The sequence below is a fragment of the Aethalodelphis obliquidens genome, unplaced genomic scaffold (genome assembly GCF_003676395.1).
Source record: "Aethalodelphis obliquidens isolate GAN/ISIS:26980383/991018 unplaced genomic scaffold, ASM367639v1 scaffold80, whole genome shotgun sequence".
NCBI lineage: Eukaryota > Metazoa > Chordata > Mammalia > Artiodactyla > Delphinidae > Aethalodelphis > Aethalodelphis obliquidens.
This window is the reverse complement of record NW_020838024.1, coordinates 1763481-1780781: the sequence shown is the minus strand read 5'-3', so window position 1 is coordinate 1780781 and position 17301 is coordinate 1763481. Positions and strand designations below refer to the sequence as shown.

General features: G+C 38.2%; 1 protein-coding gene across 10 annotated transcripts in view; it reads right to left on the bottom strand.

The window, feature by feature from the left end:
* The window catches only part of CPLANE1 (ciliogenesis and planar polarity effector complex subunit 1), a 128604-nt gene that overhangs the window by 61257 nt on the left and 50046 nt on the right, over positions 1-17301 (bottom strand). For all 10 annotated transcript variants that reach the window (XM_027092644.1, XM_027092645.1, XM_027092638.1 and 7 more), the window contains 10 exons: positions 16995-17083; positions 15946-16025; positions 14552-14629; positions 12959-13151; positions 9048-9341; positions 8102-8872; positions 6478-6644; positions 5240-5372; positions 4324-4378; positions 753-857 (listed from right to left, as the gene is read on the bottom strand). In XM_027092644.1, coding sequence (XP_026948445.1) covers positions 753-857; positions 4324-4378; positions 5240-5372; positions 6478-6644; positions 8102-8872; positions 9048-9341; positions 12959-13151; positions 14552-14629; positions 15946-16025; positions 16995-17083 — 1965 coding nt within the window. The remainder of the gene's footprint in view (positions 1-752; positions 858-4323; positions 4379-5239; positions 5373-6477; positions 6645-8101; positions 8873-9047; positions 9342-12958; positions 13152-14551; positions 14630-15945; positions 16026-16994; positions 17084-17301) is intronic.

Sequence of the window (17301 nt, the reverse complement as noted above, 5' to 3'; positions counted from 1 at the left end):
TTAGGCATAAAATTCTAGTGAAGTCAATTATGGCACAGAGAACCCAAATTCAAAATATTATTTCTACCAGGACTTCCCTGGCGGTCCAGTGGTTAAGACTCCGCTCTTCCAATGCAGTGGGTGCGGTTCAATCCTTGGTCATGGGACTAAGATCCTACATGCCGCATGGCGCAGCCAAAAAATAAAAAATTTTAGAATATATATTATTTCTACTGATTTAGGATGTAGTCCATGGCATTTTTAAACAAATACCTATTATGTTTTAATGAAGTTACCATAAATTCAATTTAAAATTTAATTTTGGTTTAAAATGTGTAAAGTATATACCAGGGCTGGGGACAAGAAGCTGGGATGAGTAACTAATATCACATAATTTTATTCATTTATTTTTTACTTAAATATTTATTTATTTGGCTGTGCTGGGTCTTAGTTGCAGCATGCCGAATCTTCATTGCCATGTGCGGGACTTTTAGTGACAGCATGCAGGATCTTTAGTTGAGGAATGAGGGATCTTTAGTTGTGGCATGCAGGATCTCTCAGTTGAGGCATTCGGGATTTAGTTCCATGACCAGGGATTGAACACAGGCCCCCTGCATTGGTAGCGTGGAGTCTTAACCACTGGACCACCAGGGAAGTCCCTATCACATAATTTTAAATTCCCTTTAAATCACTGTTTTGAAAAAAAAGTTGAGATATATTAAATATTGCAAAATGTAATGAATTTTAAAAATTAAAGTGAAATAGCATTTTACCTGGGTCTGTATTTGTACTTGCATCCTGACATCCTTTAACTTTCTTTTTTACAGAGGCCATGAAATGCAATCCAGCTGATGTATTAACATTATCCTGGAGTTTTTCTTAAATATAACAACAAAACATTGGAAGCAATCATTGAGAAGCCAATATATTACCAGGAGCCCAGAAGCAGAGTACCTAACTCAAGGGAGGTGAGGAATTCAGTGTCAAGATGTTACTAAAATGGACTTTCTGAGTGAAGTGGTATCTAAGTTGACCCTCACAGGCAGCTCAGTAGAATTAAAACCAAAATTGTGAAGGACTCTGTATGCCCGGGCTAGAAACCTGTTCTTCTGACTGATGAAGATCCAGTAGAAGTTGTTGAGCAGGGAAATGATATGGTCAGACTGATGTTCTAGAGAAACCACCCAGCCAGTGTGTGGAAAATAAATTTGAGTGGATAAAATTAAAGTAAGGCAATCACATAGATCAGGTTGCTGCAGCAGTTCAAATAAGCACCTAGTAATGGTGAGGAATAGAGGAGAGAGGATAAATTTAAGAATTACAACGACAGTAAAATAGGCAAGAACTGGCTACTGATTGGTTGAGAGGGGGAAGGGGAAAGCAGAACTCAGAAAAATGTGTGTTTTGATGTTAAGTTGGTAGTGACACAAATGGAGATAGAGAACACAGAAGAACAAACCAGTTGGTAGGGAAGGGATAATGAATTCAGACTGCACATGCTGTAGCTGAGGTAATTTCCACCCTGGAGGAAACATTCAGCAGGAAGTAGAATCAAAGTCCAAAGACTATTATGGGAGTTTAGGTTTTGATGTGGATATTCCTGGGAGAGTACCCAGGGAGTCTAAGTAGAATAAAAGAGTATCAATGATGGCACTTGGTAGTATAATAAAAAATATTTATATTTGGTCTTTGTCCTTGGTTCCAGGAACAAAACTCCTTACACCCTTGGATTTTCCTGAGTGGTAGGAGTATGTTTTGTTATTCATGATGAGCCCCTTTTGATCATATCTGAGTTTAGGCTAATGACTCCTGGCAGGCCCCTAGATAGTTTCAGGATGGGTGCTGGTCACCAGAGGAACCAACTATCAGCCCCACCTTACTCCCACCTCCATGGAAGGGAGAGCAGCTGGAGTTCAATCACCAATGGCCAATGATGTAATCAATCATGCCTATGTAATGAAATTTCAGTAAAAACCCTGAGACAACGAGGCTAAGGGGGCTTCTAGGTTGATGATTAAGTGGATGTGCTTGGGGATTGGTGCACCCAGAAAGGGTGTGGGAGCTCTGTGTCCTCAAACCCCATACCTTGCCCTATGCATCTCTCCCATTTGGCTGTTCCTGAGTTGTATCCTTTATAATGAAACTGTAACCACAAATAAAGTGCTTTTGTGAGTTCTAGAGTTGTTCTAGAGAATTAGTAAACCTGGTGGTAGGGGGCGGGGGTGTAATGGGAATCCCTGAATTTATATTTGACCAGACAAAAATGCAGGTGTTGGGGGACCCCATTTGCAGCTGGTGTCTAAAGGAAATAGGGAGTTTTTTGCGACTGATTCCTTAACCTCTGGGGTCTGTGCTAACTATAGGTTATTAGTGTTAGAATGGAATTGAATTATAGGACACCCAGTAGATGTCACAGAATTGGAGAATTGTTGTTGTTTGGAATGACACAATATACATTCACTGGAGTACTACGCAGTCATTTTAAATGACATTGTAGAAGAATATCTAGTAAAATGGGAAGATATATACCTTAATACTAGTATGTAAAAACAAGTAAGTTATAAACAAGTAGAGGAGGTATTCTTTTTATATATAAATATATATATATACACACACACATATATAATTTATAGATATATAGAGAGTAGGGATATTCAGAAAATAAACTCTAGAAGAATATTAACACTGGTTATCTCTAGACAGAAGGATTATTGGAGATTTTAATATTGGTCTTGTTTTCTACTTGCATTTTCTAAATCTTCTCCAGTGAATATGTACCACCTTTGTGAAGAGAAAGAATGTTATCAAGAATGAAAAAGAAAATGGTTTTAAGACAAGTGTGTGGAAAAGAAGAACACCAGACAGATTAAGAAGCTGAGAAACAGAAGCTAAGCAGGTCAGTGAGGAGACAACTGCTCAGCACGCAGAGGCCTGATGCTGGGTCGTGGCACCAAAAAAGGGAGGGAGCACCAGGCCAAGGATTATGTGAAGGAATGGGGTAACAGATGTGAGGGATAAATCAGGGGTGACTTCCAAGGTAAAAATCTTGTCCAATCAAATGAGTGGTGATATCACTAATAGGAAAATGCCAGTTTAAAATGTGGACATTGGGCTTCCCTGGTGGCGCAGTGGTTGAGAGTCCGCCTGCCGATGCAGGGAACACGGGTTCATGCCCCGGTCCGGGAGGATCCCACATGCCGTGGAGCGGCTGGGCCTGTGAGCCATGGCCACTGAGCCTGCGCGTCCAGAGCCTGTGCTCTGCAATGGGAGAGGCCACAACAGTGAGAGGCCTGTGTACCACCAAAAAAAAAAAAAAAAAAATGTGGACATGTTTTTTTTGTTTTTGTTTTGGCCACGCCATGCAGCTTTTGGGATCTCAGTTTCCCGACTAGGAACTGAACCCGGGGCCCAGAATCCTAATCACTAGGCCACCAAAGAACTCCCGTGAACATGTTGAATTTAAGGGGAAAGTAGAAAAGAAAGAGAGGGAAGATGTATATTTGAATGTCACCAAAAAAATTTAAGAGCTGAAGTCATGAGAGTGAATGGTTGCAGAGGTACAAGAGTGTTTGTGTGTATATGTGTGAAAAATACTGAAGAGAAAGCCTGGAGAACATGTACATTCAGTAGCAAGAAATGAATTGACTAATTCAAGAAAGAAAAGAATTTACTATCTATAAACAAGTTCTTTTTTCTGAACTGATTCCTTTACTTTAATGTATATGTATTTTCTATGATTAATTTGACTCCAGGCGTGTTCTCCAATAATTTCCTTTTAGGCCTTATATATCAATATCTTACTTGAGATTCTAATTAATTGCATTGCTCTACTATAGGGGTTGGTAAACTCTGTAAAGGGCCAGATGATAAATATTTTAGGCTTTGTGAACCATATGGTCCCTTTTGCAACAAATGGAACCTACTGCAATGTGAAAGCTGTCATAGACAATGTGTAAATAAATGGGTATGCCTGTGTTTCAATAAAACTTGATTCACAAAAGCAGGTGTAATCCAGATCTGGTCTGTGGGCCATACTTTGTCAACCACTGCTCTAATGGATAACACATCAAAACAAACACATACACATACATACATACATAAACACCATCCTGTCAAAGATAACATGAAAGCAATTTGGTCTCATTTTTATCTACATATTTTTAATTTTTATATTTTTTTCATATATCATAACTAACATTTTAACAGTGCTTACAACATACAACACTTACATAAACATTTCTGCTTTTCCCAGTATCCCTGGGAAGTGGGTGGGTATCTACATATTTTTAGAAAGCTGATTTTAACTCTAAATGGAGATGTGACATTAATCATGCATATACATACCAAAAGGAATGTCAAAGTCTTCCAAAGGCTGGGAACCATGATGTTCTTGTTGCTCCTAAATGAATCCCCAAATGATCAAGTTATGATTAACTCAAAGACAGTCATTATTTTGAAAAAAATATTCAATAGCTATGAGAAATGTTGATTTTTTTAGGTATAATTTAAAATCCTTTAATTCTAGAAATATTTATTCTATCAAATTATTTACTCTATCAAAGTAACTCCACAAAGATACTTACGAAATTCACAAGTCAAACAACAGAAAAGAGGATTACCAATTTAATGCAGTTACTAAATTACAATATGCAATTCTCTCCTGTAAGACTAGCTTTAACTCACAAATAATATCAAAACTGTTCATGGACTCAACATTTTACTAAGTGCCTCTAGACATGTTCTTGAGGACTTACTGAAAAAAGGGTGCTAAGATTCAAGTAAACAAAACTATTTCTGTTTATTTAAACTCTTGTTGCAAATACAGGTAAATAGTCACAAAATTTAGAAGGAGTGTTCGCAAAGATCTGATATAAAATATAGGTTGCATAACAAACCTATGTTTGGGAAATCCTAGAGGCACCTAAAAGGGTTAGGTGAAACTATCATAGGAGAAACCCAAATAACATGATATGCATTAAGATGTCATAGAAAAAAGGAAGAGTGATTTCAAATGTAAGTCACACAAGCAGATGCTCTAAACTACAGTTTTTGATTTACCAACAAGTTGCTTTTCACATTCACAACTGTTTGTCTACTGTTGCACAGAGGGATGCAGCAGAGATTTATGTGCTTAATGATGTTAAGGTTCTCCTAGTCACAATCAGAAGCTTCCAGCAATCAGACGACTAGATAAACCACAGACATTCTAAACTCTGTGTACATGCAGACCAGGGAAGAATGTATTATAGTTTTTCTATACCTTGGGCTTCATAACTATTTCTGAATCATTATCATTAATGATGAAATCCTCTGGTTGGAAAGTCACACTTGGTTTTCTCCTTAGTTTCTCTGATCTTTTTTCTTGCAGCTCTTTTTCAGCTCGTCGTCTTTGTCTATTAAAAACAATAGTGCAAAATATATTTTTACTATTTTAGTAACATCAGTTTTTCATTTGTATCATGCTATGCAGTGGGACAGTTATCAAAATTTTGTCAATAAATTATTTTCAGTGCCATTTAATTAAATTAGCAAGATATTCTGCTAGAATACAAGCAAATATAAGCAGAAGTCAGGGACCCATGAAAGTTATTTCTAGTTCCTCTACTACTGAACTGACTTTTCTGTGTTAGTCACTAGAGTCCCAGGTTAGAGTTATACCTTTTAGGTAATTTTCAAATTCTCTTTTCTGCAGATTCTAAGCTGGCCCCAGAAACCTTACTGGATACCTCTATTCACCTATCTGAAGAAGTTAGGCAAACTCAGTCACCTCAGCAAGGAGGAAATCCCAGCAAGGAGGAAGGAGAGCCCAAAAAGTTAAGGGGAAAACTTACTTTGAAGAGGGTTTACCTGGAAAAGATGGAAGGAAAGACCATTTCTGGAAAGAGAGCACTGGTAGTAGATTTTAGGGTCTGATAAATGTGAAATTTTTAAAGTACTTTCTAAACTAAGTAATAATCTACCAGTTAATACATGTTTTGAACATCCATTATGAGTAAAACATTATAAATGCTCTTCATTAGAAGTCACAGCCTTGCTTTTTACATGCGCATTTCTTAGTGCCCTGAAACAATTCACATCACTGCTTCCTGTAAGAGTCTGGAGAATATGGTAAGAAGAATAACAATAAACGTTACTTCAGTGTATTGGACAGTATATGGAAGATTTCATGATATCAAATATTTGTGCTGCAAAAGATGACTGCTCATCCTGTTAGAGAAAAATGTAAAAAGAAACCTCTAGCCTATGAATGCCAGGAAAGAATTCCTTAATAAAATGTAAAAAATAATAGTATTTGTTTCTCACATTATAGGAATTTTTCTCATCACAAGATGTGTTCAAATGCGTGACACTTGACAAGGAAACTGAATACGCAATTGTGTCAGGCTGGGAGGCTGAACCAGATAACTTTCATCTTATAACTATATTATTGTCACTAATAATAAACTTGCAGGTACATTTGCAGGTATATGCTCAAATAAAATTTCACTTAAAACTTGCCTTTTTTTACTGTCCTTTCCTTGTCTCATTTCAGATGATTCTATTTTGACTTGTAGAAGTTGGAGGTGTCCAGGATCGCCTTGTTCAAATAAATTATGCGTTAATTTTTGTTGCATTTGTTTAAATGCAATAAGGTTTTCAAGTGGAATAAGTTGTGGGTTTTGGTACTATAAGAAAAAAACAAAGCATAGTAATTTACAATTACAAACCTCAATTAGGCAATATGTTAATTAAAAACTGAGAAAAACATTGGTTTAAATTAAACTAAGACGTGCAAGAAATAGAACATATCAAAGAAAACAAACTGATTTGGACTGGTAAGACGAGTATGCAGATCTTAAAGTACAAATGATTTTAGAAATCATTTCCTGACAATTTCAACTGGGCATTTTATTTCAGAAATTATGTTAAAAGTCCTCATCTTCTTAATTTCTTTTTCATATTAAAAATCTTCCTTCTTAAAATTATAAATGAAGTTATATAACGTCTAGCTTTGATTTAAAATTCTTTGGAATAGGGAGGATGCACACGGGTGGAGATTATGGATGGAACAGATTAGCAATATGTTGATAACCACTGATGCTGGGTGATGGTAACTTGGGGGTTCATTATACTATTCTAATTAAAAATATTTCTTTAGAACCTTCCCAAAATGTCTACTTTTCCACTCCTTTAATCCTTTCTTTTTTGTTCATAATACATTCAGAAGAAAGGAAGGCACGGTAAGTACTTTTTCTAAGGAATGAACATTTCTTTTCCCAGCACCATTTTCAAATCTTAAAAGTGTACCAGAGAATGAATTACTCAAATACTCAACTATACTGATTTACAAAACTAGAACCTAAACAATCTTAATTTCATAAATCAAAGGTTACAACTTTAAAGATGATTTGGTGGGTTTATAAAGATTTAATCTTTGTGTTTAAAGTATTTTAAAAAGATATAATTTTTTAATATGTAGAACTACTTACAGATCTGGGTCTGAATTTAACAATTTTAACCTGTAGTAGATTTGAAGGGAATCATATCACAATTGCTAGGAACCCCAAACAATGCTCTCTCTCTAGACAGACAGATACACACACACACACACACACACACACACACACACACACACACACACACACAAGAACACTGGTCATTTTATTTTACTTCTTATTTCTTCTCTGAGCAGAATCTCAGAAACATCTTTTTGAAAGAGTCTAGAAAACTCTGGTACTGATACATGAAAAAGACCTAAAACCTTTAAGGTACTCCATTATTATTTTAAACCAAATTTTGTATGTTATTTTCAATAACAGAAGCATTATTTCTTTAAAAAGAAGTGTGTGGGCTTCCCTGGTGGCGCAGTGGTTGAGAGTCCGCCTGCCGATGCAGGGGACACGGGTTCGTGCCCCGGTCCGGGAAGATCCCACATGCCACGGAGCGGCTGGGCCCGTGAGCCATGGCCGCTGGGCCTGCGCATCTGGAGCCTGTGCTCCGCAACGGGAGAGGCCACAACAGTGAGAGGCCCGCGTACCGCAAAAAAAAAAAAAGAAGTGTATAAGACCTTTTCACTGAGTGTATATTTATGGTATGAAAAAGGCAGGACTGTGCTTTTGTATCACTCTGCAAAAATCATTACCATATTTTCTTGGGATAGACATGAATGAAGTAGTGATAGTCTTGGGTATTTGCTTTCTTCTGCTAGAGTTCTAATAGGTATTGATGGAACTGTAACTGATGCTCTTGAGGCAGAGGAAAATACAGAAGGAGGTTTAAGTTGCAGGTGCAATAATGGAAGTCCAAAAGAATTCTGAGGAGATATCTCAAAGGGCCCTGGCTTAACATCAAACAGTTTTTCTGGTTTTATAAATGTTGCAGAGTCCTGCTGAGGTGTCAAGTTTTCTTGTCCAACATACTGATCCAAGTTCACATGCTTAGGAATTTCTGTAATTATTGTTTCTGCCCATTTCTTCTGCTCAACTGCTTTTTTTATGGCTTCAGTATTATACTGGCTCAAATTCAAATGGGACATTGAAGTAGTGTCCATTGCTCTCTTTGGCAAAGGAGGCTGGAAGAAATCAGATAATCCCCAAGCCACTCTTGGCTGTGGCGGAGGACTGAAGGGAACTTGAGGAACTCTTTCTGCATGGAAGGAAAGGGGCTTAAATTCAGGCTTGGGCTGAAATTGAAGCAAAGGAAAACCATCACCAGGTCTGAAAGTTTTTGCAGTGGGGATAAGTTCAGGTGTCTTCAGAATAGCAGAAGACGTGGACAAAAGGTGGAGGTGAGTATTTCCAGCAGGGGCTGGAGACAATGAAGTGGTTGGTAAGCTCTGAGATGCTGGAGTTAGTCCTCTATTCTGGGTTTGGCCTTCTAATTGACAAAAAGGAACACTCCTATGTGGAACATTCTGGAAGAGAAAAAAATATTATGTAAGATTAAAATACATTACGAACTCCTACTTTTTAAATGATGTTCAATATGTTTTGGAGGAGGTGGAATATAATTACTAAATAAGTTACTTACTCAAATAACCAACAACTGAACTACTAGGACAACTTTAATGGTATTTTAAAATGCATTACCTGTAAATTTCCATTACTATTTTCATCAGATTGCACAATTCCTTTATGGCAGTGTGGGCTGTTCTTGCCAGGCTCTCTGGTGTACTCTCCCATGGGTTGTGGTTTAACGAAAAATCTCTTCTTCAGATTTCTACTGGTGTCTTCAACATCATTACTCCCTCTTGTGGGGTTTGATCCTTGGCTTCCCACCAAATGCACAGACTGAGACTGCTGTAGAAGTTGATGTATATCTGGGAGGTTAGCAAAGGATGATCCTACTATTTGCATTAGGCTCATGAAGTTGATCTGTTGCAGCTAGGATAAAATAAAAATTAAAGAAACATCTTAAAATATAATGAAAAGAACCTAAAGAAGCAACAATAATTATCTGAGTATTCCAGAATAGTCATACTTCTGTCTTAGTAACTGCTGGACCCATAAATGCTGAATAGGAAGCAGAGCTGGGAGAGATTTTTAAAAAAAAAGGAAAAGAAGAATAGGTTCCTGTTTTCAAGGAGCTGTCAAGTAGGAATATGAACTCCTAGTGAGACTTGGGACTATCTGTAAAGCAGTTTACATAAACATCCCTGGGACCATAAAGGAGTGGTCTGATGGAGTGGGTGAGGATAATTAAAGAATTCCTAAAATGGGTGTGTTGTGGCAGGGTTTTTTCAGGAAAGAAAAAAGCAGAGATTAGCAACAGGTGAAGAGAGAGGAATTCCTGTGGAAGGGCTGACCGAGTGAAAGGCAAAGGTATGCACTGTGGCTGACAAACCTTGAATAACAAAATCACTTGAGGAGCATTTAAAAAGTCCCAATGGCCAGGTCACACCCTATACCAATAAAATCAGAGTATCCGGGGGATGTGAGCCAGGATTAGTATTTTTTAAGATGACTAGGTGATTTCAATGTACAGAAAAGCTTGGGAACCACTAGCATGTACACTGGCTTAGATGGAGCAGGAAATTTATAGCTAATGAGAAGAGAAGTTAGTACAGTGGTCCAAACTGTAGCATGCATCAGAGCCACCTGTAGGACTTCTAAAAGCACTCTTTGTTGAGCCCCATCCCCAGAGTTTGATTCCAGTAGGTCTGGGATGGCAGCCTGAGAATTTGTGTTCCTAATATCTAAGTGATGCTGATGCTACTGGTTCAGGGCCCACACTTTGAGAACCACTGGACTTGTGAGAGTATGGTGGGAAAAGAGGGAAGATAAAAGCTGTCCATGGGGGTCTTTCAAGCCCAACAGAGGAATTTGCACTTCTTAAAACAAGCCAATAAGGAAACACTGCGGGTTTTAAAAAAAAATGTAGGTCCCTTCAATTACAAAAGAAATATATGCTTATTACAGAAAAAAAAGGATAAAAAAGAAAATAAAAATGATTCATAATCTTATTCCCAAAGATAACTAGTATTGACATTTTTTAGTGTATATCCTTTCATTCTTCGTATTTTTATTTTTTTATTATTTATTTATTTATTTTTGGCTGCTTTGGGTCTCCGTTGCTGTGGGCTTTCTCTAGTTGCAGTGAGTGGGGGCTACTCCTCATTGCGCTGCGCATGCTTCTCACTGTGGTGTCTTCTCTTGTTGTGGAGCATGGGCTCTAGGCACATGCACTTCAGTAGTTGTGGCACGTGGGCTCAGCAGTTGTGGCTCACGGGCTCTAGAGCGCAGGCTCAGTAGTTGTGGCGCATGGGCTTAGTTGCTCTGCAGCATGCGGGATCTTCCCAGATCAGGGCTCAAACCCATGTTCCCTGCATTGGCAGGCAGATTCCTAACTACTGCACCACCAGGGAAGTTCCATTCTTTGTATTTTTAAAACATGACTGATATCATATAGTATACAAATTTGTGCCTGAAATTTACTGAAGATTTTAAAGCCGGAAAGTAAGAGTATTAAAACAATATCTGGGGAAAAATGTCTCAGAAATGCATATATGAGACAATGGAAGTATGAAGTTCTAAGAACCTAAGGTTGGCTACCGCTATAGAAATAGCAAGTAACTGTACTGACATACAATGTGGGCAAAAGAGTCAAGAGGGCATAGTAAAACACTGGATGTGCATAGTGAAAGAAGGTAAAGATGACCCTCTAAGACAGTGATTCTTAATCTTCTCCAGAATTATTCGGAGAATTTGTTAAATATACAGGGCAGTGGCCAGCAAAGTCCCTAGGTAATCCAAAAAACAAGTTTGACAAATGCTTCTAAAACTTTAAGCAGGTAAAATAGGTCATGCTAGTAAACAGAAAAGGGAAAGAAGAGACTCAGAAGAAGAAGAATAGAATCAGTTTCAAAAAGTTCCATGGCACAGTGGGACATGCTGAAAAAGTATTCCCATCAGGACCCATAGTTCAAAGATTTTTTTTTTTAGTATAAACATCCCAGCAACAGCACATGGGGAGCTGTCACGGAGGGCATAGGTCTCTATTGGAGGAGGGGTGTGGGCAGGGCAAGAGGAGGGGTATGGGAATGCTAGGAGGATGGGAACAGTCCTGGCTGCCCCACAGTGGGATGTGTGAGGGTCTCTGGCCAGGCCACAGTCCACATGGGAAGACACCAATCAGTCACGAAGTCATGGGAACGCCACAGAAGCCTGGCTGTGGGCCCAGGCACCACACAGGCGCATTCACTGTTAAACTATACAGGATGAGGCTGTACATGAGTTAATTACAAAAGAGTCGTATTTATAAAAATCTGTACACATATTTGAAAAACTCACAAAATTAGTGCCCAGAATTATCCATATAAAAATGGTATACTGGGGCTTCCCTGGTGGCGCAGTGGTTGAGAGTCCGCCTGCCGATGCAGGGGACACGGGTTCGTGCCCCAGTCCGGGAAGATCCCACATGCCGCGGAGCGGCTGGGCCCATGAGCCATGGCCGCTGAGCCTGCGCGTCCGGAGCCTGTGCTCCGCAATGGGAGAGGCCACAACAGTGAGAGGCCCGTGTAACGCAAAAAAAAAAAAAAAAAAAAAAAAATGGTATACTGCATCACATAAAAGGATATGAGGGCTTCCAGGGTGGCGCAGTGGTTAAGAATCTGCCTGCCAGTGCAGGGGACATGGGTTCACACCCTGGTCCATGAAGATGCCACATGCCGCAGAGCAACTAAGCCCGTGAGCCACAACCACTGAGCCTGCGCTCTAGAGCCCACCAGCCACAACCACTGAGCCCGCGTGCCACAGCTACTGAAGCCCGTGTGCCTAGAGCCCATGCTCCACAACAAGAGAAGCCACTGCAATGAGAAGCCCATGCACTACAACGAAGAGTAGCCCCTGCTCGCCACAACGAGAGAAAACCCACGCACAGCAACTAAGACCCAACGCAGCACAAAATAAAATAAATAAATAAAAAAGAAAATTGTACAATTAACAACAAAAAGGATATGAAAGTGAATGTAGAACACATGAAGAGAAGAGAAGATCTGAGGGAAATTAATGTTTAAGGAATAAAACAGAAAAGGGAAATATTTAAAAATTGTTGGTAGACAGAGGAAAGGATAACCAGGTGAGAAAAAGATGATGGAAGGCAAAGTGAACAGTACTTTAAAATGCAGCAGACAATTTCAAACCAAGCCAACATTTGGTTTGGGGATGATAAATGTGATGTGACAGGCTGTGTTAGAAAATAAACTTTGCGCACCTTTGAGCAGGGGCCGCTGGTCTGGTTTGATTATCCCCCACCTCACTTTTGTGAGCAGCTCTGCATCCCCAAGAGCTCAGTAAAAAAAAGTCGCCATGGGAAGTAGGGAACTCAGCCTAGACTCTAGTCCCTAGAGTTAGGACTTCTGAATAACAAAGCAAGAGTGCCCAAAGCAGAGAAGCCCTGCAATTTAATTTTAACTTGTCCGTCTCTGGAAGTTTGTTCATATTTTAAAACCTTACATATATATCATGTGTAGACTTACTTGTTTATATGAAGATGTGCTTACCTGAACTAATTTAAACATTTCATCTTGGAGCATTTCCCTAACAGAATCGGAATAATGTGATAACTGAGCCCTGGGTTCGTTTCTCTGGGTTGGCTGAGCTGTTGGCCCAGGTGTTTGTGAAGCAACAGTGACTCTATTTGATACCAAAGGTGGAGCTGAGGAAGATTTCTCTTTACATGCAGAGATCCGTGCACTACGTGGAAGCATATAAATAAAAAACACATTAATCAAGAAAGAAACAAATTAGATGTCTATGAGCTGAGTATTTTGATCCTACTTTTTAATTCTACTTTAAAAGCTTTCTGGAGGTTTTCAGGAAATTTAAACTCTAAAGCCGATCTCACTCTATCCCTCAGCCCCCAGACACATTTGTCATCAGCACAGTTATTCATCCAAATGCTGTAATTAAGGGACATGTAATGTCTAGTCAGCCAGGGTCCCCTCCCTATGGTGTTACAACCCATAACACCAATAACAGGACAGTTCTCACGTTCATTTTACTTGCCTGGTCCCTACAGGCATCTGAGTTTGAGACCTGTGCAATCATTCCGATTAGGTGTACAGAGTACGTAATTTGGCTTAGGAATATACTTCTTGGACTAAATTTAATGATCCAGAATGGATTTAAGAAAACTGTGGAAAGTATGGGTTAAAAAAATGTTTAATTCTAACATGGATAGAGCAAACTCCTGTCGTTCTTCATTAAATGTGAAATAACAGTATTGTGAACATTTCATTTCCAAACAGAGAGTTGATATTAATAATTAAACCCTAACAAAAATGCTTATTTAGAAATAAAAGTTAAAAATCAAAGTAAGTTTTGTTTTATAAAATGATTGTTTGGGGATGATTCCTTAAAACATAGAAGGGACTCAATGTTGTACAAGCAAATCAATTTTATAACCTAAATTAGGGAACAGGCACTATCATGTCGAAATAAACTGATCATTGTCTCTATAAAGAAAATAACACATTAAACTGTGTTTATATTTATTTGGATTTACATTCACTCCCTTTTAGCAATAACATTTGCCTTTTATCAAGCATCTCACAACCTTAATAACAAAACTATATTTGGGAAATCCATAAAAAACAGGCGTTACAACTGACTTGCCTATTTTAAGACAACTTTATTGGCCTTTGCTTTCAACAAGTAACAAGGAGATAAATTCTAATACTGGAGAATTTTTTTAAAGCAAATTTGTGCTATATCATTCTCCTATTTCAACACCATTTGTAAACACTAAACACTGTTCAACTTCTGTAAAATAAATACAGACGACAACTGGATGACTCTTTCCTATGAGAGAATTAGAAGCATTTCATATGCTATTCGAGATCTGCTAGAGGCCGAAAATGAGCAAGAACTACATCTTTCAATAATATATCCACTACTTCTTTTTTCCAGAAAAGACTTGTTCTAAAATAGTTCCTGCATGTCTTTAAAACACAACTGTTAGAGGAAAATCTTTTACTCTCTTAGTTTTTGGTCAAGATGTTAGTAATTATTTCAAAATGGTACAGCAGGCATCATTTCATTCTCTTATCTATTTGTAATTATATCAATATGGTACAGTATGCAAAAATTCTCACCTAGAAACTTCTGAACTTGTATCTACACCAAATGAATGAGGAGTGATGTGTTCTGGATCCATAAAGCCTTCGATCATACTATAATTAGAGATTAATAATCAATTAGGAAGCAAGATATTCTTCACATTACCTAAGGTCCAGGTGATCTAATGCTCCACAATCTAAGAGTCTAAACGTCCTCTAATCTTCTGTAATGCTTAGCTCATAATTACAATCTATTTACATCTGTCTCTATAGCAATAGTAACAGATTCAAACAAAAGCAAAGAATATGTCTGGATGGCTTTAATATATGACTTGAACACTATTAAATGCTTGGCAACAGAAATAATATAATCTAAAATGAGCAGAAACGAAGTTAGCTGGGACCTCAAATTTTACCTAGGAAGAAGCAGACACTTTGCTCAGGAACACTACAGAGACCATTATCACATCTGAAACTGTAATGACTAGCTTTTTATTAATAGAAATATCTATATTACTTGTAAAGGCACAGGACATTAAACATATTTTTTTGTTAATTATCCACAGAAGACCCCAACAAAAAAGAAGAGAAAGAAAATCTAATTATGTTGCCTCTCTTATCTGAGGTAATTCTAAAATTCTAAAACATCAAAAATTCTAAAAATTAAGAAATCATGCCCAAACTGCAACAAATGAAAACTGCCTGCAGCTATCCTTGAAGCAATAATAAGCTAGCGGGCTTCCCTGGTGGCACAGTGGTTGGGAGTCCGCCTGCCAATGCAGGGGACACGGGTTCGTGCCCTGGTCCGGGAAGATCCCACATGCCGCGGAGCGGCTGGGCCCGTGAGCCATGGCCGCTGAGCCTGCGCGTCCGGAGCCTGTGCTCCGCAACGGGAGAGGCCACAACAGTGAGAGGCCCGCGTACCACACACACACACACACACACACACACACACACACACACACACACACACAAAATAATAAGCTAGCAAGCAGAGTATGTGTCCATCAAAGCCCTATGGACAGTGTGCAGTAATCATACCATAACACTGAAAGATTATACATATATGACTCATAATGATTCTTTACTTGACCCATGAAAAGTGGAATTAGTATGGAAAGGGAGTACCCTAATTAGCAGCTGAATAACTCTGGTATATTCATAGCTATATTTTACTTTAAGGTTGATAGTGACAGGAGAACAAAAAGCATTTTAGACATCATTATTTATTTCACTCTACCAAGATTTAGAAGTATAGAATTTACTAAAAATCATCACTACCATTACTATTAAATTGAGGTTACAATTTCACTAGGAACACAGTATCACCATAAAATATATATTGTCAATGATGAGGAAAACAAAAAACCCTCTTCATCAAGTGAATCCCAGATGAGCTCTGAAAGCTTTCCATACTTTTTCCCCCTTACCCTTTCTGTTCAGTTGATTTTTCCTCCACACACGTCTCTAACAGTTCTTCCCTTGGACACTGAACCTCTCCTGTGGAATGCTGTTAAAATTAATAGTACCCAAAAAGAAAATAGGTGAAACAAACAGGTATTACTGTCTTAGGTATCTTGAGTTTCACGTTAGCCATTTGCCTGGAATAAAAACAGTCTAAAAGCAAGTGCGAAACCAAACATTAAAATGTACTCCCAGTCCTGCTCTGACTAGACCTTTATGCTGTGATGCCTTTGGCCCATCACCCTGAGCCACTGAGCATATTAAACTACAAAGACAAATAATGTCACTAGAAATCATTTACAATGTATTTACAATGTATTTGTAAATTAAATTACACACACATCACTACATAAGTAAATACAACTGACCTTTGAACAACACTGGTCTGAACTAAGGGGGTGCACTTATATGCAGATTTTTTCAGTAAATACACTACACCATCTGGGGTTGGTTGAATCCGCGCCAGGTCCTGGAACCAATCCTCCATGAATACTAAGGGATGAATGGATGAGGATTTTTGACTGCATGGGGGTCAAAGCCCCTAACTGCCATGTTGTTCAAGGGCCAACTGTACGCTGTGAAAACAACTAGAATATCAGAAAAAAAAAAAAAATCCTTCTTAAAGGAATTGTTTCAATAATTAGAGATGTCTGTGTTCTACCTGGAAATCCAGAGTATAGGGTTTTGAGAAAAGAAGTAATACATAAAAGTGCATGTATGTGTAAAAACTGCACATTACTGCTGAATTATACATTCTGAATGTGGAACACTTGCATCACTCTTGATTACATTAATTTATTACAGCAGTTTATGAAATTAACATTTCATTGCCTGAAATTATTAGACATCTAACTAATTATAGAATTTCAGTGAAAGAAAAATGCTACATGGCTACCCTCTACAATCCACAGTACACTTTTAAGAGAGAATAGCCTTGGTTGGATATATTGAAAAAAACACTATACTGTTACCATAGCATAATTTAAGTAACTTTATCCACTACTTATAGACTTACTTCTTCTAAATGCTGTGGTAAAGTCTGCATCTGCATGTAAGACGCAATACTGGGACTTTTATCAATTCCAACAGATTCTTTGGCATCCTCTACACGGAAACAAGAAGGAAGAGAAAACTGACCTTTTGAAAAATAATCAATTTTCTTTTTAGAATGTTCAGAAATATTATAGGAAACAATATAATGGCAGAAACATTTTCTATCCTCCTTACAAAAATATCTTTAAACACCTAGAGACAACCCCTCTTCATCAAGTGAATCACAGGTGAGCCTTGAGAGGCCTCATATCAGTGTGTATAACTCCATA